This window comes from Pyrus communis, chromosome 9, assembly GCF_963583255.1.
Source record: "Pyrus communis chromosome 9, drPyrComm1.1, whole genome shotgun sequence".
Taxonomy (NCBI): domain Eukaryota; kingdom Viridiplantae; phylum Streptophyta; class Magnoliopsida; order Rosales; family Rosaceae; genus Pyrus; species Pyrus communis.
This window is the reverse complement of record NC_084811.1, coordinates 410,644-433,647: the sequence shown is the minus strand read 5'-3', so window position 1 is coordinate 433,647 and position 23,004 is coordinate 410,644. Positions and strand designations below refer to the sequence as shown.

At 36.7% G+C, this 23,004-nt stretch overlaps 1 protein-coding gene, 1 long non-coding RNA gene and 1 pseudogene across 3 annotated transcripts; 1 reads left to right on the top strand and 2 right to left on the bottom strand.

Annotated features, from left to right (window-relative positions):
- Positions 1–791: 791 nt before the first annotated feature.
- LOC137746248 (uncharacterized) lies at positions 792–1,704 on the bottom strand. The gene is made up of 2 exons (XR_011069794.1): positions 1,284–1,704; positions 792–1,146 (listed from the first exon to the last, which is right to left on the bottom strand). It is a non-coding gene; the product is annotated as an uncharacterized lncRNA (long non-coding RNA).
- A 4,820-nt stretch (positions 1,705–6,524) lies between these two features.
- Positions 6,525–10,355, bottom strand: LOC137745002 (zinc finger CCCH domain-containing protein ZFN-like). Of its 2 annotated transcripts, none has more exons than XM_068484844.1 (7): positions 9,844–10,355; positions 8,968–9,125; positions 8,733–8,795; positions 8,536–8,655; positions 7,779–8,072; positions 7,092–7,421; positions 6,525–6,949 (listed from the first exon to the last, which is right to left on the bottom strand). In XM_068484844.1, the coding sequence occupies exons 1-7, from the start codon at positions 9,926–9,928 to the stop codon at positions 6,665–6,667; spliced, it is 1,335 nt and encodes a 444-aa protein (XP_068340945.1). In that variant the 5' UTR covers positions 9,929–10,355; the 3' UTR covers positions 6,525–6,664. The 2 variants fall into 2 exon arrangements, with proteins under 2 accessions (XP_068340945.1, XP_068340946.1); XM_068484845.1 differs by having other exon boundaries at positions 7,779–8,069; positions 9,844–10,354.
- Positions 10,356–14,327: 3,972 nt separating this feature from the next.
- On the top strand, positions 14,328–20,312 carry LOC137745610 (putative pentatricopeptide repeat-containing protein At3g23330; annotated as a pseudogene).
- Positions 20,313–23,004: the final 2,692 nt, after the last annotated feature.

The following is a 23,004-nucleotide window of genomic DNA, read 5'->3' as shown; positions in this document are numbered from 1 at the left end:
CATCCAAGAATTGTAAACCACCACCATCTCAACATCATTGAAGCAAAACTTGGTGGCTATGGCTTAATTGCACCCCCCCACCCCCACCCAACCCAGCTTCCAGCTACATGCATTAATATCCATCACACTAACACATCCCACCTACTGTTCAGTTAAAATCTAATCTACTTAATTCTCCAATCTCCACCACCTGCATCCTGCAATATGCAATCTCCTATCTGTTTGAGGTAACTGAAAAGCCATAGCTAAGCAAGGAGAACTCTCTCTCTCTCTCTCTCTCTCTCTCTCTCTCTCTCTCTCTAAGGTATCTATATACCCAATGAAATGCTTGAAATTGCAGACAAGGGCAACAATATATAGCAGATCAAACCATTCACTTTCTCTAAACATCAAGTGGAAATCCAGTAAGCATTAAGTAAAAGCAGAGAAAGAAAACATTAGTAGCAACCAGTTTCATTGGAAAACAAGAACTGAAACTCATCACAAATTAATAAAATATCAGCACAAGACTAAAATAATAGATCATAGAAGTTGAATCTTAATCCTTGTCATAGAGCAGCTCCTGACCACTTTTGGAAAAGTCAATAAAATATCATTAAGAACCCCAAATAGCTCCATTACCAAGGACAATGTTCCCTAAAATCGTCACAATTATGCTAATCCTATCTCCAGGCACTGCTCATTGCAGCAAAAAAAAAAAAAAAAAAAAAAAAAAAAAAAAAACATTGGAAAATTATCACACTAGATATAGAAATAAGCTAACCTGGAAATATAACTTATAAACAAACAAATCAAGAACAGATATTCTTTTTTGCCATCCAGACTCGCAACAAAATCAAACATTACCCCTAATTCAACAATTTAATTATAAAATATAGAGAGGAAGAGTTAGATATGGCATCCAAAGCAATTACAGGTCTTGGGTGTGAAAGAACAGAAACCAAAAGGCCTGTTCGGAATGTTGCAATTGATGGCATAGCAACAAGGAGAAGGCAAGCAAAGACCTTTGGCACCTCCACAACAAGTACACAATGCACAAATCCGAAAGCTCCCCAACTTCCTTCTGGTCTCAGTCATCACCAAAGTCTTCATCGTTTCAGCTCCAATCAGTGGCACAAGTGGCTCCACAGCTGCAGACCCATTGGCCTTAAAAGTTCAAAACAACAAATATGCACTTCAATTCACAGAAAACCCAGATAAAATCATGACCCATTTGACAAGAAAATGTAAAGGAATCTATGAAATTGAAAGGAAAATTGGGGCCTTTGAAGAGTAATACTCACATGGGTTAAGCTTGCTGCTTCAGTAGGGGAGATAGCAGTAGACAAAAAGAGCAGCAGTAGGAGGAGAGAGAAGGTGACCCCATGAGCATGAGCAGGCATCATGAATTATTTCTTGAGACGGGTGCACTACTTTGCTTTGTGCTTTGAGACTTTGAGTGGCAAAAGGTGATGGGAATTTAGAAAAAAAAGAGTGTGAGCTGGGAAGGGGGTCTTTGATCTTTCTTTTGTTTTTTTTTTTTAATAAGAGGCCTCTGATTTGTATTTGGTGGATCATAAATGTTATAGTAAAAAGGGTTTTTAGTGGGTATTTGCTTTGAGCTGGTCGATTAGGTGGAGAGCAAAATTGGATTGGGGGCGAGGAATTTTGGAAAATCAAATGTAAAGAAAAAGACTAGAAAGGGTGTGTACTGTGAGAGTTGGGTTTGGGAGAAATTGGGAGAAAGGGGGAGGACTTTTTGCGATCTTAATGTGTAACTTGAATGTGCATGTCTCTGTCCAATACAATTATTATGGCGGTGGCCACACACACTACCCATTTCCATTGGTGTGAATGTTTACATGTGGAGCAAGTTTTCATACCTCCTAAGATCATCTTCAATGGTTGGGCTAAAAGTCAAATTTTTTAGTCCGAAAAATTTAGCTTTTAGCCCAGAAACAACTTTTTTGCTCCAATCGTTCTAACCTAAAATTTTAGCCCGGGATTATTAAAGAATGAACTTATGCTATTTTTTTTGTTAAATTAATTTTTTTTTTTTAAAAAAAATAAATATGTAGACTATCGTAAATTAATTTTATGAACATTTTAATCTAAAAAAAATTAAATTCTGATAAATATTGGGTGGAGTCCACTCCAATTTTTGGGTTAAATTTTGGGGGGAATTTGGCATTGGTTTAGCATTTAGCATTTAGCCCAAAATTTCCCCTTAGGTTGGAGTGGGTTTGGGGGGAAATTTTGGGGGGTAATTTGACTTTTAGCCCACCATTGGAGTTGGTCTAAGGATGATACATTTAAGGGGACTTTAACAAAAACTCTCAGTACTGTTAACTTTAACGAAAAACCACATTTTTACATTAAAAAGTCAATTCTGGTACTATTCATTTTACCCTTTATTTTGTACTTATCGTTAAAATTTAAAGTTTTCAATTCATTATCATTAGTTTTCCTTACATTTAATCGTTAAATTTGTTTCTCATGGATACCTATATGTTTAGGGATGATTTGGATGAGTATGCGCATGGGTATTTCATAAATCGAAATTTTAAGAACGGTTTTAGTTATGATTAGGAAGATAAGGGTACCATGGTTATAACTGTTGTTAAATTTGTCACATAAAAATATGTTTTCTAATTTACATGCATTAATATACTTAATTATTTTTTGGTCAAATTTTATTCTCCAATCATAGTTGTTGGCATTGGATGTTGATGTTTTATGGTTAGATTCTTGATTATGTAGTATTTTATTTTAATTTTAGTTTTTCTTTATTGTTTGATCTCATGTGATTAAAATATTTTCTTCATTAGTTATGAGAAAATAAAATAAAATAATTGATAAAATCGAATAACACGTTAACTGATAAGAAATTTGTTACTCACCTGAAATGATTATGGCCCTTATAGAATAACCCAGTCGTTAATGTGATGGCTAGGGATATGGATCATTTTTATGATTATGGAGATATTATGACACATTTGTCTTGGATTGAATTGTTGTCATCCCTACTTACATGCAACATGATGTTACTGCGACAATCTTTTATCAAATTATACGATAATAGATGATAAATTTAAAATACCTTGAAAAGTGTAATTATTTTACTGCGGTTCAAGTCATTCGCCTTCTTTGGACCAAGGTATCTCATTATCCTCATTGTATAACAGTGATGGGATGACAATTTAACCCCACAAATCCGATCTTCGAAAATAATCAATCCGAACGATTCGATTTTAAAGATTAAATTTTAAGTATTTTACGGTTATGAATAACCATCGGTTAAATATTTAAAATCTCACTGGGCTTGGCCTGACCCAATTGATGAAGGTTGTAGCCTTTTTGTATTGGTAGATGACACCACCACGACATTATTGGTTGGATTTGTGCAAAAAAAATGAAATTGTATTTGAGCACATCTGCTATATGCTAGTTATCCGCGAAGTAATAATAATCATATTAGAATTGTATGTTTGGGGGAAAAAATGTAGGTATGGGACAGATGTTGTGTGACTTTTTTTTTTTTTTTTTTTTGCTAAGAAACCGTGTGACATTTGATATAACAAAACAATGAGTATCACTCGTGACTTTTAGTTGGTTTTGTACATTCGTACATAAATTATCGTTAAACATATTCGTTTTTACCTTCATCTCACTTTGGAGTTCTAAAAATTAATGTAAGACTTTTTGTTGATATTCTCGATGGTGGAATCCAATTTAGCAATATTTTGGGCCTAACTACTTTATTTTTAGTTTTTGGCTTGAATATTTTACTGAATATACAGTTGTTGCTATATAAATCGAAAAACCGCTTTCAAATACCTTATAAAGTTTTCCTACATGCTCATGGAAAATATTTCGTGAAAACTAAAAGTTTGCATTTTTCACCAAAAATGTGGGTAACACTCACTATTTGTAACCGGTTTTGCAAATTCATACAGAAATCATTGTTGAATATATTTGTTTTCTCCTTCGCATCACCATGAAGTTTTGAAAATTAATCTAAGACCTTCCATTGATGTTCTTGAGAGTGGACAAGAACCCCATTTTGGCAATATTTTAGGCCTTACTACTATATTTTATTTTTTTTTTAGTTTTCAGTTTAAATATTATATCAAGAATACATTTTGCTCAATAAATAATAAAAACAGCTTCCAAATGCCTTAAAAAGTTTTCTTGATGCTCACAGACAATAATTCGTGCAAATAAAGAGTTTGCAATTTTTACAAAAAAAAAAAAAAAAACGTGTTAACACTCACTATTTGTAGTCGATTTTGCAAATTCGTACATAAATCGTGCACTGAATCTGTTTGTTTTCACCTTCGTCTCACCATGAAATTTTGAAATTAGTGTAAAACTTTTCATTGATATTCTTGATGGTTGAACCCATTTTGGCACTATTTTGGGCCTCACTACCATAATTTTCACTTACTTTTTTTTTCCAATTTTCGGCTTAAATATTATACTAAATATACATTTTTTGATCAATAAATTAAAAAAAACACTTTCAAATGCCTTATAGATTTTTCCTTGATGTTCACGAAAAATGTTGTACAAAAAAAAAATTAAAAAAAAAAAATCATTTTCACAAAAAACATGGGTGCCCATTTTGGCAATGCTTTGGAACTCACTACTATATTTTCACTTTTTTTTCTTCAGCTTAAACATTCTACTAAATATACATTTATTGCTCAATAAATTGTAAAACCACTTTCAAATGCCTTACAAACTTTTCCTTGATGCTCACAGAAAATATTTTGCGAAAGTAAAAAATTGCATTTTCCCCAAAAAAAGGGGTTAACACCCACAGTTTTCTAATATATTTTAAGAACTTTTACCACATTCGTTATAAGCCCAAGTTAGAGTCATTCTATTAACTTTCATTATTTTTTCTATTTTCAACTTTAAAAATCAATGAAAAAATAGTTTCGGGAGATAATAAAGGATAAAATCACATGCAAAGGTCTTGCAAAATTTTCGTTAATATCCACGCAAAATATTTCCTAAAACTAAAAGTTTCAATTTTTTCACAAAAATTGTAAGTTATAACCCACGTTTACCAATCAATTTTGAGAACTTTTACAAGATTCATTAAAAGACAAAATTTGAGTCACTCTAGTTGCACCACATGTTTTCTAAAATTAATTAGGACATTCCAAAGATTTTCGATGCCTACAAATCTCTTTGGGGGCTTTGCTATTAGCTTTTTTTTTTTTTTTTTTCAACTATAAAAATCAATGAAAAATAGTTTCAGGAGCTAATAAGGGATAAAATCACATGCAAAAGTCTTTCAACATTTTTGTTAATACCTACTCAAAATATTTCTTAAAACTAAAAATTTCAAAATTTTCACAAAAACTATGAGTTATAATCAACGTTTACCAATCGATTATGAGAACTTTTACAAGTCATTAAAAGCCAAAATTTGAGTTACTCAATTTAGGACATTTCAAATATTTTCGACACATACAAATCTCTTTGGGGGCTTCGCTATTAGTTTATATTATTTTTTTATTTTTTCAACTTTAAAAATTAATAAAAAATAGTTCCGAGAGCTAATAAACAGTGGAATCACATCCAAATGTCTTGTAACATTTTTGTTAATTCCCATGCAAAATATTTCTTAAAACCAAAAATTTCTTCTTTTTTTTTTCACAAAAATTATGAGTTATAACCCATGTTTTCAATCGATTTTGAGAACTTTAACAAGATTTAATATAATCCAAAATTTGAGTCATTCTAGTCACACCACACGTTTAATGAATTTAATTTAGGACATTCTCAAGATTTTCACCACCTACAAATCTTCTGGGGGACCTCCTACTAGTTTATATTATTTTTTCTATTTTTCAATTTTAAAAATCAATAAAAAATAGTTTCGGGACCTAATAAACGTTAGGATCACATCCAAAGGTTTTGCAGCATTTTCCTTAACTCCCATGCAAAATATTTCCCTAAAGTCATGCTCGATGGGTGCAAAAATATGGATCTACACATGCAAAAGTAGGCAAGCTCGAGTCGACGAATGCAAAACGAGACGAACTCCGCAACGTAGAACAAGGTGAATCTGGACTCACATAAAACGAGGAGGGCTCTGCTGATCGAAAATGAGACGAGCTTCTAGCGCACAAAACGAGGCAGACTCAGCACACGAAAGAATGCAGCAAGCAAAACAAGATGCACTATGCACACGCTAAACGAGGCAAACTCGGCGCACAAAAAATAAATAAACAAGGCTCATCTCATAAAAAACGAGACAAACTTTTGTCACGCTAAACGAGACAATCTCAGCGCACGGAAAAAGCAAATCACAAAATGAGGCACGCTTCGCGCGAGCTAATCGGGTCGGGCTCCACTCAAAAAAAGAAACGAGACGGACTTTTGCGGACGTGAAACGAGGCGGAGTCGAAGCAAGGAAAACGCTCTTTTTAGTCGGTTTTCCTCCACTATATCTGTTGTTAAGTTAAACCAGTGTCGGACATTTCGGGATTTGGGACAAGACAATGTTTGCAGATGTTTATACAGTGCAATGCAGCAATGTGAAATTCACAAGGTTGAATCTGTCAGATAAATGCATCTTCAGGACAATTCTCTGTAAATTTCCAGATATCAACTTGCAGATATCCCTCAAAAGATTGTTAATGTAAATAGTTCGTTTTCAAGCCGCTTTTCACTCCTCTCTGTCAATGTTGTTATCTTCTGCACTAGGCATCTGTCTAGGCTCTGACAATGAAACTCTCCTGGGATTTGCTGATCCTGCTTCAACTAGTCCTGATGATGATAAATTTAATGAAGCCGCCCTGGACGTCGAACCCAACAAACGTCGGGCTGGGGCACCAGTCGAAGATGACGCAGACAGATTATAAGTGAAGATGTCCATAGGGTGGTCAAACTTGCAACTTGGTCCGAACTTACAGATACCGTAACGAGAATAGAAGATGCACAAAGGTTCTCCCTGTTAAAAAGTGTACCAGATTCATTGTGTAAAATATCACCAAAGTTAAGACTACTTATTGAAAGATAAACAAGCGCACACAACTATTTTCGAAACAATAGCTCAAGCTTATAACCGAACTCCAACAGTAAAAGCAACTCACCTGTCGTAAGGGAAGGCCTATTGGACTCAAAACACAGTCAGGGGCAGGAATTAACCTCTCCATAGGATGATGGAACCTACAGACTGCACCAAACTTACAATCCCCGGTTTTCATATAGAACTGGCACTCAGGCTGGCCAGGTCTCTCGGGAAATACATTTTCCCTCTGCAATGCATAGAACCCTACAGGGATAGAACCTGAACGGTATGGAGAAAAGCCCCCTTGAGATCCTGAATTTTCTGGTTCACCTTGGCGTGAAGTTCCATACACCTGACTGTTTCCCGCTGTTTGTTGCTGACTCTCTGCAGATGAAACGGAGCCAAGCTGGCCCTGCAAAAATTGCCAGCAAATAAGCGTATTGAGTCTTCTCGGGGAACCATAGCGCAAGTATACTAGTGAACTTAAACTCAAAAGCTGCTGCATTAGAGCTTTTCTGATGGAGTGCAATAAAAGAAATTGCAAACCATTCGATTTTCGTCTTGTTTTCTTCTCATAAGATAAATTTTCAAACTATTATTCTGCAACTTTAATCACAAATTAGATGACACAACAAGATCAACAGTTTTAAACACACATGCATACAACTCCAATTAAATTGATTTCGAGACAAACAATAATTAGTTGCACATTATAAGGTAAAACAACTGCATCACAGCATTTCGCACAGAGAGGCACAGTTAAGCTTACACTGTATGTGTTCCATCCAGGGACTGATACCACTCCCTGAGGAACAATGAGAGGAGCGTAATTTGATGGAGCTTGCCAGCGTGGACTGGGAATAAAAGATGCTCTCGACCAATTTGTAACTCCTCCTGCATACGACTGCTGGCCAGGAGTAGTTGGAGATTGGACAGTAGGATATACAGGAGAGCCATGCACTGAAACCATCATATTAGTAGGTTGGGGATGGTGGAATTTACAAGTGCCTCCGAACTTGCATTGTCCAGTTCGTAAATAATAGGCACATTCAATCTCATTCTGCTAAAAGTAAAGAAAGAAAAGTTAGGAAATTTATCTTGCCAACGAAGATGCACAGAAAGGTCTACAAAACAATCTCCAAAGCAGATATGTATAGACATTTACAGATCTACAATATGCCTGAACGAAAACTGGGCAGCATGCATTGTTCAATTTTACAATTATTTCAAATATACAGATAGTATACAAACAACATTGTCTCCAACACATTATACAATACAAAAGTGGAACGCTTGTCTCCAACACATTTTCCTCTAGCATATGTGCGGTTCTTAAATCATTATTTTGCGTCGCACTACTTCTAAAATTTACCACACTAACACAAACGGCGTTTGTTTTTGGTCCCTTGTCTGTCCCTATGCCACAAAAATAAACTACAAAGTAAACATTCAAGTAAAGCAAACAGAATCGAAATGTGCAAAAGAGGTGAATGTCACAATAATGAGATGAAAACAGGAAATCGAACCGGTCGAAGTGGATAGCCTAAGATATTTAAGGCAACTTTTCCAGTGATTCCCGCCTTGTCTCTAGGATGATGAAACTTGCATGTTGCTCCAAACTTGCAGGTTCCCGTCTTCAGGTAGTACTGCAGGGAAGTTTAACAAATATCATTAGTAAGTCAGACCAAAATTTACACAACCAACCTTCCACAGAAATACATGCCTGACATTCTAGTTGTCCAATTCTTTCGGGGAACTCTCCCTTCATCCTTGCAGCGGCAATAGCCTGGCAATAAACAGAATCTTGGTATATAGACATATAATTTCAATCAAAATTTAATGAAATAATTAAACATTAGACACAAAGCATACTACCCTTGTGCTAAAAAGTATCAAAGCAAGAAAAATATTACTAAACTAAAAAAAAAAAAAATGGAGTAAACATGGTGAAACTATACCAGCTTCCGGTTAGGTGGATGATTAAAGCGACAAGTTGCTCCAAATCTACAAAGTCCTGTTCTGATGTAATAAGAGCAATCTGGCTCCCCAGTTCGCTCGGGATAGCCCCCGGCTTCCATTGTTTCACTTGATCTCAAATTCATTTGCCACATTGCATCTGAAATAACATTTCATAAGTAAGTTCATTACATTGTATCATACAAACATATCAAAACTCAAGTGAAAGGCATATTTCCCACGTGTCCATTTCGTCTGCATTCTGTTCCTACTTGTACACCATAAGAAGACAATTAAGTAAAGAAATTGTGCCTTAAAGCTGCAATTAGATTAAATTCTTCGTCTTATTGTTCTTAGAAGCCAAATCACACAACATTGACATTGCATTCTCTGTTTAAATTGGTTTTGAAATCACGGTTCTCGCCAATCCCTCCTTTCGATCTTCATGCTATAACAAATACCGTATTTGAGTTGTCACGGGATAGCGAAAACTTTCATTATCGACAACTCCAGTTCTCTAAATAGCAACCAAATCGCATTCAGAACACGAAAAAAAATTGAAAACAAACAAGAGGCAACATACTGTAATAATTCAAGAAACGGAAAGAATCACATGAAAAATAAAAAAAATGCGAATTTAAGTCCTGGGAATCGAAATTGACGAAGCTGAATAAGATTGAAAGCATTGATCACATATGGATTGAGGAACTGAAAGGTCAAAGGGGACAATTCGCATCGGGCGGAGGCAGCAAACGTGATTGGGAAAACAAGGAAACAATGGCGAAACAAAAGAGAAACAGAAACAGAGAAAACGACAGTTACTGACAAACAAAGACAAATGTATGTGTTATGTTATGTAAGGGAGAGAGAAAGATGACCTTGGGTCAAGGAGGGTGACAGTGAGGGAGCGTCGGTGACGGGCGCGGCAGCACGAGACATGGGAATTCCGGCATCGAAGTCCATGGCTCCAGTCGCCGGCGAGAGAGAGACAGTGAGTTAAGTCGTCAGCAGCACCACCAACACCACCGGGCCGTCACTCTAGCAAACCCCACCGGAATTACCATTCATTCACTCACCCCCTCCCTCGCACCCCACAACCCACCTACCCTTCACTCTGCTAAAATCCCCCTCTCAACGATCAGACACACACTATCTCTCTCTCTCTCCTCCCTCCCTCCCTCCCTCCCTCTCTCTCTCTATCTAAACCAGGCCACACCCAGACCAAACAAAAAGAACAGAGAGCCAAATTAACAAGAATAACAGCTTTCTAGAGAGAGAAACTTTTACATGGAGAGAAAGAAAGTAGTTTTAAGAGAGAGATGATGAGATGGACAGAGAGAGAGAGCGGTGTGCTCTCCTCTCCACAAACGAGAAGAGGAATAAAAACCAACCATCTCTCAACCAGACAAGCTTTTTCACCCGCGCTTTGGCAATAAACGGACCAAACCCCACATCCTTTCCCGCTACCCGCGACTGCCTCAACTCCTATACTCGCTCCCTTTGCTCCACGCGTGCTCCTCCTTCCCCACTTGTCCCCCTGCTTTGAGAAATTTTTAAATGTGACTGAATACAAGTGATACACCACGTGTTTTTATGTAGTGTTTTTGAGACACAAATCACACCATTTGTATAATAATATTTGATGTAACACCTCGTGTGCCGGTTACACTAAAAAATCTCTCCTCTGTTTTTGCTTTTATGCCTAATGCCTCATCTTATATTTTATTCGACACGTGGTCGACTTGCGCAGCGAGTAGGTCCAGCTATCCGAGCTGCGAATGTGCGATTCCCCAAACCGGATAGCAGAAACTCGGACCGCTTCCTGTGACGGCTTTTACTATTTCCAGTTTATTTCTTTATATTTTCCACTCTCTGCTCCCTTCTCCCAATTTTAATTTTTTTCTTGAATTTTAATTTCTTTTAATAATAATAATCGATATCTTGCTAATTACTTCAGTTGGAAATATAACTATAATATAAGGCGTCATCGCATATGTGGCATGAATTGTAGAGATATATTAATCAGAAAATGGTTGAAATTATATTGTTTTAATAAGAAGGAAAGTAGTTGCAATATTGAAAAAGCTTAAAGACTAAAAATAGTGAATATGCATACATGGTTGACGAATGAGTTTTACAATTGGCAGAATAAAGAATTATAAAACGATGGGTGCAGGGTCCCTCCCTCCTCTTTAAAATATAGCCATTAACAAAACTAACACAATTTTACTCTGTCCAAAGAAGAATTCGGATTCTCGTCGAATCTTTTTGTGAGAATCTAAGAGATTCGTGAATTGTGTGTCTGTTCATCGTATATTATGTGATCAAAAATCATTTTAAATATTTTTATTTAAAATTAAACACAAATAATACCTGACAAAAATTGATCGCACGATGTACGATGATGGACACGATTCATGAATTTCCAAGATCCTCTCCGGATCCTATTTTGTTGGTTCTAAAAGTGCTAAAAAGAGAGAATTAGATTTCACCAATTATGAGAGAATAATTCATGAATTCAATTTAGGTTTGTTGATTTTTTTTTTTTTTTTCAACTCACCGTTTTTCCTTTTTAATATGATAAGTCAACCTATTTTTTAGCTTGACTGTTTACATTATTTTTCCAATTCCCTACTATGCCCATAACTTGGCCAACTTATGTCCATATTAGCGAACCTACGCACATAACATACTCGAGATGCAACAAAAGCCTCAGTGCCCCGTTTTGATGTTTTCAGCAACTAAATCTAATGATGAAGAGTCACCATGCAGGATGCCAATGATATGGACAACCTGGAAGACGTCACTCTCCAGTTCAATCTAGTGCCAGTGTCGCTCGAAGGTCAGCTGGACACTCTCCTAGCAATTAGAAACTCCATCACGTCAAGACCTGTCACATGGGATATTTTGCAAACAAAACTGGTTTTGCGGCGAAATACCACACCAGCACCCTGTTTTAGTAGAAGCACGAAAAGTTCTATCCACATTAATTTTCATCTACTACAAAGGATCAAAACAAAACGAAAACAAAATAAGTGAGCGTTAAAAGATGGAAGAATCACAATAATTAACGTGACATTATCAAGCTTCAAAAAGGGTTAGGTAAATGTCAGGACCGGGAAAGCTATTTTCACATCCTCGTCTAGTTCCGTCGAGCAGTTCTTTTTATTTATTTTATTTTATTTTTAAATTATCCTGACATAAAAAGATTCCACATGTATCATGTGTAGCAAAATTATGAACGGAAACTTGCAATAAGGAATATAATATACTTTTTGTGCATCTATAATATGTAACCATATTTATTTTAGTTATTACAACCACCACATCTAGCTGCTTGTCCTGTAAAAAGCAACATGTCAAAAGTGAGAGAGGTGCTCGTCCTCCCTCCTCAATGTTTGAGAGAAGATGCCGTTTGAACCGGTGCAGGGGCTTCACTTCGCTTTCATGATTCAAAAGTGGCGGAAGCTCGCACGCATTGTCCTCAAACCTGATTGGCGGAGCGGCTCAGCCGGCTTGGGTTGGGTTGGGTTGGGACCAGTCTTGGGCCCTCGCTGGCCTTTCCTTTATTTTTAATTGCATTCGCATCCTTTTTTTTTTCTTTTCTACTTTGAATTTTTTAAGAGGGACAATAAAAGGGGGATGATTAGAGGCGTACATGGGAGTAATAATATAATGTTCTAACGTACTTCACCATAATAAGATCTTCATATTCATATGGTGCTTTACGTATTTCATTTTTGTATTATTATTTAAAAGATTCGGCTCATAATAATGTATAAAGTTAATTGTCTCTGATTTGACATGTATAAAATCACAATGAACGTTGTTCACAAGCTTTCTCTTTGAAGCTCCATTTGACCATTCAAACTGAATATACAATAAACATGAACAAATACGTACTTTATATGTAATTTTAACAAAGTCGTTTAACACAATGACATGTGGATTTCGATTATGAATTACTTCTCCGTTAATTGTCTATGTGAGAATCAAAACATGAATGAGGCGCACACAGTATACTTGAACTCCTAATTAGGAATTGGACTCTTGAAGGGGACCTACTTTTGAAATTTATGAGATTGTCCCATTAAACTATGGGTCTTTTTTCTCCTAAGTCTAAGCCACGAATATTGAGGCTTGAGATTGAACTTGAATCAAAGGCATCCCAATTGGACCAAAGTAGTTGAAGAATTGCGTAAAATATTTCTTTACGTTTTCGTTAATGGAGAGGAGAAATTCAAATTGTGACTTATTGCAAAATGGAAAGGTAAATTTCCATCATGTCAAAAGATATCAAAAGGTAAATTTATATATGTGCTCCTATTAGGACCACTTCTCACACTTTTGACCACATATTGTGGGCTTAGCAATTAGCATTGCATGCACTTAACTGTATTTAAAATTTGTAAATATCTTTACCAATTTAGCACACAATTTAGCACTTAACTGTATGCACTTAACTATATCAATTTAGCACACAAAATAATTTTTATTGTTGAGACACATTCTAATTGAGATGAATTTTACTATAGTACGTGACACCAAGAATTACTCGTTCAAAATTTTATATTTTTTATATCTATTCATCTGAAATGAAAAGTTAGCTAACTACATTATATACGGTAATTTGAGGTAATTGAGTCATGTAGTTTTATTTTTTTATTTTTACATTGCATCGTGAGATTTGAAATTATATCAATTTTTGTGAACTGAAATCATATCAATTTATGCATTCAATATGTTTGACCTTGTGAGCTGTGACAAGCAATATAGATCACACCCTGCCCCCTTGACTCTTTAATCATTATGCCTCTTTGAACGTGTAATCAATTGTTATTTTGATAATGTGGTAGATGTGGAATCCGCCATTGGGATGATGTATAAGTCATACTTGCATCACTGAGACCAAATTGTGAGATTGATTCTCATTATATCGCAAAGTTTCTATTGAGGTAAGACAAAACTCTAAAAATAAGTGTGTTTTTCAGGTCATCATAGAAAAATAAAGCTCATATCTATCACCACATCAATTTAACAAAAGACCAAACATACAAACACGAAGAAAACATAAATTAATACAATTTAAAAAACTTTATAATTGGAAAAAAATTGAAACTTCACTATTCATTTCAAGAATTATAGGGAAGAAGGACAAGAATTAACAATTAAGAACGTCACCTTGTCTTTTTTTTACTTTTTAAGTACATTGATATTTTTATACTGAGAGAGTTTGGCAAAGTTACATAATAAACAGCCTAATTTGGTATATTCGAATCTAAAATCTCTCATTTTCTTTCCAAATAAAGAATAATATCATTAGACAGTAGTGCTGTATCACATTTCTTTTTTACTTTACTCTTCTGGGTCAAACCTTTCCCCCTCTCTCTCCGAGAGTTCGAGAAGACAGTCCCCTCCACCAATTTTTAATATGTGAACCGTTAATACTCCACCTTCCGGCTGCTACTAGGGATCTTCGCTGCTTTCAGCAAAGATCTCTCTCTGTGTCTCTCGTCGGATCTCTCCAATTTCTACAGGCATACGTAGGATCTCAGCAAAGCACCAAGCAAGGATTCCGATCCACGTTCCCGATAAAATCCTCTACCCACCGCAGCTTCAGACCTTCCGATTTCTGCAGTCATGGGGTGTCGCTCGATTCCCAGAACGATTGCGTACTCCCTCCCCCTCCTATTGCTCCTTCTCCTCGCCGTTTCTGCTCAGGTAGCTCTCTCTCTCTCTCTCTCTCTTTGCGTGTGTTTATGTTTATATGGTTATAATTCTGGTGATTTGTTGGGTGATTAGGAGTCCGGGGTTGAAGCTGAGAGGGGAGACTCCAGGGGATCCAAAGATCTGGGCCGTCGGAGCAAGGTTTGACAATCACCCTCTCTTTCTCATTTTACATATCTGTTTGGTTGCCGAGAAAATTGATGAGAAACGAAGACTTAAGAAATTTCCTAACCATCAGTCATCTGATGGTCATGTTTCTCTTATCTGATTGTTTGCAAGTTACAATGTGGTACTGCAAGAACTGTTTTTAGAGTGGGGGACTTGGTAGCTTGTATAAAATTCAGTTGTATGTTCATCGAATTAGGTAGCGTTGTGTAAAGTAAGTTTATCATTTGATTTGATTTGTAATAGATGCTGTAGAAGCTTGGATACAGATATTTGGAAGTGGGGATTTGTAGGTCTGAAATTTGAAAGAAACTAAATTGAATTTCTTTCTATTGGGCAAAATAAGATTTCAATTTGTTTATGGTTTCATGCTTTTATTGGGGTATTTGGATGGGTGTTTTGTAGCCTGTATGCATAACACTCAATTGTATATTTTAAATTGAAGATTCTGTATCTTGTTTTCTGAATTTCATTGTTAATACCATATCAATTTGTTTGTACAGATTAAATTGGGTATTCTTGAAGTTAATACTCTTGGCGTCAAGACAGAGGGTGACTCAGTTGCTATTGGTCTCCACGTGGACTCAGGTCTTGGAATTTTTGATGCCTTTATTGCAAGCTTGTCAATGATACTAGTCAGTGAGGTTCGTGGACAAACTTCCCGATCTGTTTAGTTCAATTTTACTTTCAAAGCTGTGGTCTCACCTGCTCGTTCTGTTAGTAATCATTAATCCCATAAGAACAGACTGAAATTTGAAAACTTGGAACCAAGTCAAGTGTACCAACAAATGATCGAGCTTGCATGATGGTGCTGTTTTCATTTATATGTTTTTGAAATAACAAGGAGAGATATAGTGATTAAACTAATTTTCTTCTAATTGACAAATGCTACTAGATCGGAGATGAAACCTTTATAATAGCAGCTCTTATGGCAATGCGTCACCCCAGGTCAATTGTCCTATCTGGTGCACTTTCAGCCTTGTTTATAATGACGGTAAGTTATCTAATATTTAATTTCTATCGTGGAAATACGTATATAAACATTTTCCCTTCAACATCTCTGCTCTCTTTATGTGGTTCTAATATGCAATTTGTTTCCATGGTGTTGTAACTAAAAGCTTCATATACTGCAAAAGTGTGATTTCTTATTATCGATGTGATCAAGATTTAAGTTGTTCTGTGTGTCAATTAGGTACTTTCCACTGGACTTGGTAGGATTGTGCCAAACTTGATATCAAGGAAGCATACGAATAGTGCAGCTACAGGTAAAGCTACCCATTCTTTTGTTACTTGACCACTAAGAAATTTTATGAGAATCAGATTTCCATATTTTTGTTTTGGCTATAGAATATTAGATACATGGTCTTGCTTTAATGTTTGATAGCAAATCAAGTTTTGTAATTCTGTTTTCTTTGCAGTTCTGTATTTATTTTTTGGACTGAGGTTACTTTACATTGCTTGGAGATCATCAGATTCTAAATCTTCCCAGAAGAAAGAAATTGAAGAAGTAAGTTTATTATATGTTTTCACTTTTTAGCCTTTATTTGATTTGTATTTATTTATGATCTCTAGATAGATGGATGGTAAACTAGCAATGCTTGGTGCCTGTACTACCCAGTTTATGGATCATAATAATCAACTTTAGATTGGATAAAGCAATATTTAAATTTTTTCATGACTTGCTTTGATGCTTTTGAATGAACATGTGAATGAGGGAGGTCTTCAGAAACCTCCGAAAACAACCTCATCTGTATAGTGATAAAGATTGCAAAACAACTTTACCTCAACTGTGCAACTGATAAAGTAGGATGATGACATTGAGTTAACTGGTGTCGTATGTTTAAAACTTTCCAGGCTTATTGGTTTTCCCTTGAGTAAGCCATGAAAGTACTAGGTATTTACGAGAAGTGGGAATAATCTCAGAATTCAGAGTTGTTCTGAATTGACTGCCTGCATTATTGCTGGTGTCTGATTACTTTTTATATCCTTTTGTCTTCATCGCATTTATGAGCTTACAACATGAATTTTGCCCCTCTGCTGGTCTATTTTGTTATTTTTGGTGTCTAAATTTGTTTGGCACCCAATATATCCAGGTTGAAGAGAAACTTGAGTCTGGACAGGGAAAAACACCCTTCCGCCGTTTCTTTTCCAGATTTTTAACACCCATCTTCTTGGAGGTATGACTGATTTGATTTATGTTCTCTTTACTAATCATGGATTTTGATGGGATCTGTACTTGTTGCACATGCTTGTAGAGCTGAAACCTTTTAGCTGTCAGTTTGAAGTCTGTTGATAACCTTTATTATTAAATGAATTCTGTTTGCTGTTGCAGTCATTCATTTTAACGTTTTTAGCAGAGTGGGGAGATCGCAGCCAAATAGCGACAATTGCTGTAAGAGAAGATTCCTCCTCCCTCCCCCCACCCTTCTTGTCATAGTTCATTTTCTATTAATTCGTTACTTTTTCCTCTAAAATGGAGATGAAACTCTTATCTTTTAACCCTGCAGCTGGCAACCCATAAAAATGCAGTTGGAGTTGCGGTGGGTGCAACACTAGGACATACAATCTGCACGTCTGTGGCTGTGGTAGGAGGGAGTATGTTGGCATCCAAAATCTCCCAACGGACAGTCGCAACAGTTGGAGGCCTGCTCTTCCTATGCTTCTCCGTGTCGTCTTACTTCTATCCTCCTCTCTAAGTGCAAACTGTGAACCCTTGGCTAACCTGATTCTCTTAAGAGCCTTAAATGCTCTACACATTTTTTTTTTTTTTCTGTTCTTGTTTTCGTGCATTCTGCTCCTTTTTTGTTTTCTCGGATTCCTTCACAAGTAGAGAGCATATGATACCCGTTATAACAGATCATTCACTCGTTTGTAAAATGATAGCATATACTATACAGTCCTCGCATGCATGGACCCCGTTGTTAACGAAACCACGAAAGCCAAAGTATGCCCAATTTCCTACAACGTTTTCAAAACATGTAAGATGAATCAAAGCGGAAAACTTTTATCCAAAAAAAGCTCACGGGAAATAGGCCAGTTGTTCAAGGCAATATGTCTGAAAGCAAAATATGAAATCAGTAACCTGCTTGAAAAGAGACTTCATTTTATTCGTGATTTGGTAAATTTCCACCGCAACAAATAGCCAAAATCTTCAAGTCCATCCCAACAAAGTTGTATAATTGCTGCTCCTAAATCCCCAAAACGGACCTAATTAGTAGGTAACATGAGATGGATTTGCCTAAACACCAAATACTCAAGCTCTAATCCAATTTTTAAGCATACCCACTTTCAGAGATTCCAACATTGTGGGTACCAATCTCGGGCAGTTGGTGATTTTCCAAATGGGTCCCTGCCTGTTACCCTTCATGCCAAATCTGTCAAGAATGGTACTTTGGACAGTTTGGATTTGAGGAACTATGTCACAAGCTTGTATGTGAAATCTAGTAACTTGGCCTATGCACACAAGTTGTTTGATGAAAGTCCTGACAGAGATGTCCGGTCGTGGACTATACTTATATCGGGGTTTGCTCGAGTTGGATCATGCAAAATGGTGTTGGAACTTTTCAAAGAGATGCAATTTGATCGTGTTTGTCCGAACCAATTTACGTTGTCAAGTGTTCTAAAGAGTTGTTCCAGTTTAAGCGATTTTCAGACTGGGAAGGGAATTCACGGATGGATATTGAGACATGGGATTGACTTGGATTTGGTGTTAGAGAACTCGATTCTCGACGTTTATGTAAAATGTGGCGGCTTTGATTATGCAGAGAGGTTATTTGAAGCTATGGAAGAGAGAGACACTGTTACTTGGAATATAATGATGGGTGCGTATATGCATGTTGGGGATATGGAGAAGGCTCTTGATTTGTTCAGAAGATTGCCCTTCAAAGATGTTGCTAGTTGGAATACAATCTTATACGGGCTAATGCAAAACGGGTGCGAAAGATACGCATTGGAGCTGCTCTATGAGATGGTGGAAAATGGACCGCCATTTAATCGGGTCACTTTCTCCGAAGCTCTGGTTTTGGCTTCATCTTTATCTGTTTTGGAACTGGGGAGACAAATTCACGGCTGTCTTCTAAGGCTTGGTATTCCAAACGATGGATTTCTTCAAACTTCCTTAATAGATATGTATTGCAAGTGTGGTAAGATGGAGAAGGCGATGCTAGTATTCAAAACAACGCATTTGAGAGCAAATTCTAAGTTTACTTGTCATGAGACGAAGACGGAGATTGTATCATGGAGTTCAATGGTTTCCGGATATGTTCATAATGGCGAGTATGAATATGCTTTGCTAACCTTTTGTTCTATGGTTCGTGAAAGGATTCAGGTGGACAGATTTTCTGTGACGAGTGTTGTTTCTGCATGTGCTAACATTGGGATTTTGCTTCTCGGTCAGCACATTCATGCTCACATTGAGAAAATTGGATACAAAACTGATGTCCACTTAGGTTCCTCGTATATTGATATGTATGCTAAATGTGGGAGCCTAAACGATGCTCGGATGATCTTTAAACAAACCGGCGATCTAAATGTTGTGTTGTGGACTTCAATGATTTCAGCTTGTGCTTTATATGGGCAAGGCAAGGAAGCTGTTCAGCTTTTTGAACTCATGATAGAAGAGGGAATTAAGCCGAATGAGGTTTCTTTCGTGGTGGTTTTAAATGCCTGCAGCCACGCGGGGCTCCTTGAAGAAGGCTTCAAGTATTTCAGCTTGATGAAAGAAGTTTATGGCATCAAGCCTGGAGCTGAACATTTCACTTGTATGGCTGATATTTATGGTAGAGCAGGTCGCTTGGATGAGATTAAAGAGTTCATTCAAGCAAATGGCATCTCTCACCTGAGTTCAGTTTGGAAGTCATTTCTATCTTCATGTCGGGTTCATAAAAATTTTGAGCTGGGAAAGTGGGTTTCCGAAAGACTACTCCAACTCAAACCATTGGACGAGGGATCTTATGTTTTATTGTCAAACATGTGTTCTGTGAATCATAGATGGGAAGAAGCCGCTGACATAAGGAGTTTGATGCAAAAGAGAGGAATCAACAAAATCGCTGGTCAGTCTTGGATTCAACTGAAAAATCAAGTCCATTCTTTCGTCATGGGCGATAGGTCCCATCCACACTCCGCACGGATATATTCATATTTGGATGAGCTGATTGGAAGACTGAAGGAAATCGGGTACTCATCAGACATGAAAATGGTGATGCAGGACGTCGAGGAAGAACAACGAGAAGTACTTCTCAGTCATCACAGCGAAAAGCTTGCAGTTGCCTATGGCATCATAAGCACAACTTCTGGGATGCCAATTCGGATCATGAAGAACCTCAGAGTGTGCACTGATTGTCATAACTTTATCAAATATACTTGTCAGCTTTTAGATAGGGAAGTAATTGTTAGAGACATTCATCGCTTCCATCATTTTAAACATGGTCTCTGCTCCTGTGGAGATTACTGGTAAGACCCTAATGTAACGTGTTGTGCAAGTCATTCTAGTCATGCTCTGGATACGTTGCCATGGGGTGGACCCAAATATTGTCCCTAACTTAATTAGTCTATCGTGTCCCGCTTGATTAGCGTTTTGCTAATCATAGTATGAACTTGAAGAATCCGCCTACCAAATGAAGCCTGATTCGATCGACCTCAGAGTTTGTTGATTAAATTGTTCATCTTAGCGGCTCAACTCAAGTGACTTATAAAGGCATGTGAAAGGGATTTTTAAATTAAGGGGAACGACATTTTGAGTCCCCTCTATCTCTAACATTTTGTAGTCGGATTTTTTTACTAACTTGGCCTCAATACCTTGGTTTTTGGAAATCCATCACCCAAACAGAAAATTGAAGTTAAATGGCGGATGAACTTAAAAAGAGGTGGTGTTTGGAAAAACTCACACTTGTCGAAGTTTTAGTGACTTAGCCATCAAGTTAGGGGTTTCGATCACGGAGTAGGATTCTCTCTCCTCTTATTCCCATTCCCTTCCCTCTCCCTCCTTCGATCACCATATAAAGAGGTCTCATCGGGAGATGTGACACTACGTACCGCAGGGTAGCCCCAAAGTGTGTGTGTGTGTGATTTTATACAGATTTACGTGCTCTAACCCTAATTGTCGCCAATTAAGCCCGAAACTCGTGCAGTCTCACACACACACACACACACAAAAGTCATGAAACGCCGACCGCCGGAAGGGCCTTGTGGGATCAGGACCTTGGCGGGAGAAGAAACCAGCCCAGTTGCTGGAGCTCCGAGGTGAGATCCGGACTCGTACGTTGTGGTATGCATGCTTTTGGTTTTTGTTTTAGGGTTTGTGAGATGCGGACTGGGAAATTGAATGTAATTTTGAATATGCAGCATTTCAGTTCCGCTATCTCAGTTGGTAATCTGCGTATGTACATTCATGTTTTGAGTTTTGAGGAAACATATTAAACAAACTGCTGTTGGTTTTCGTTACTACATTTGCAAGAATTGCCGTTTAATTAATTTCATACCTGAATAATTTTTTGAGTTGATATTTAAAATTTCCCTTTTAATTTATATTCAAATATGTATGTTTTTTTTTGTTGGTTTATTATATGTAGCAGCTAGATATTTATTTCACGACAATTAACGTATGGCAATTTTGTTGAAAATGAAGAACAATATATAAATGGGAACTTTAACGAAAAACTTACTCATTTTAACGAAAAACCACATTTTTACACTAAAAAATCAATCATGTTACTATTCACTTTACCTTTTATTTTGTCCTTATCGTTAAAACTTAAAGTTTTCAAACCATTTTCATTAGTTTTCCTTATATAAAAATTGATATTGAGTAGTAATTTATGTGTATATTCCGATCCACCAAACAAACAGATGAGAAGAAGGAAGAAAAAGAGAGAACAAAGAGATGAGAAGAAAGAAGAAAAAGAGAAGAAAAGGCTGGTGAGGACTCTCTGTCTCAACCAAATACCTTAACTTCAAAGAAGAAGAAGAATGAGAAGCAAGAAGAAAAGGCTGTTGAAGACTCTCTGAGTCGATCCCGACTTGAAGAAGAAGAAGAAGAAGAAGAAAAGGAAAAAACTAGGGCTGTTAAAGACTCCCTGAGTCAATTGTGAGAGACATTCATTGTCTCCGTCCTTTTTTATACACGATCTCTGCTACTCTGGAGATAACTGGTAATATTACGGCTTGATGCATGAATGATGTTGTGCAACTCATTCTAGTACCCATCGCCATAGTCATCAAGCAGTTTAATTAGCGTAAATGGGGACTGGACGATTAGCGTTTCACCACCAAACGATGCCCGCTTCCGCCTCGGAGTTTGTTGATTGCTGTTTATCTTGTAATCAGAGCCATAAAACAGAACGTATGAGCTAATCCACGACTAAACAATTTCCATGTTCAGCCTTCCATTTGTTTTATGCACATGGACGACTAAACAATCTCCAAATTGAATGATTTTTGCAAGTATGATCTCCAGATTAAAAGAATGTACGATTTCGATTATGATATTTGGACGATAAAAATTCGTTAATATTAAGTACGGGGACTTGTCCCACATAAAAAGAACACAAGCATTATTCTTGCTTACATATTTTTACTTGACCAAAAAAATAAATAAAGGTTGGTGGTAACACAAACGTAGCTTTCTTCCCTCAACGATTCCGTATTTTCTATGCTTGCAATCATTCATATATTATACGCCCCTAAAATTGGTAAGTAATACTAATATCTTCCGAGCCATCAACATTGTTTGAGAGAAAATTACATAAAACGGGGGCGCCAAGGTGACATCGTCTTAAATCTATCACACGTCGTAAAGTGTTTTAACTTTCTCACATGATATCCCATAAATGATTTAAGACGTTGTCACCTTAAAGTTTTCTCACATGATATCGCATAAATGATTTAAGACACTGTCCTCTTAGCGTTCTTTTTATGCAACTCCTCTGATTATGCATAACAAAGATCCCTTGGTATGCACTACATGAAGCTAGAGTCCAAATTAAGAAAACGAAAGAAATAAAGAAAAGAAAAGGAGAGGAGAATAAAGAGAGGTGGAATTTGGTGGCTTATTTTATAAGAGAGGTAAGTGAAGTGGAGAACCCTACCCACTTTTGAGTATTTGAACATAAAAGCACACATTAATCTGTTTATCTCAATTAGATGTAATT

Bases quoted from the DNA above. Each gene is read 5' to 3' on its own strand.
- LOC137745002 (XM_068484844.1), bottom strand. From the start codon at position 9,928: ATGGACTTCGATGCCGGAATTCCCATGTCTCGTGCTGCCGCGCCCGTC. The intron at 8,656-8,732 runs GCATGTATTTCT...ACTTCCCTGCAG, and splicing joins TTGGACAACTAGAATGTCAG to TACTACCTGAAGACGGGAAC. The intron at 8,073-8,535 runs GTTCGATTTCCT...CTTTACTTTTAG, and splicing joins TAGGCTATCCACTTCGACCG to CAGAATGAGATTGAATGTGC.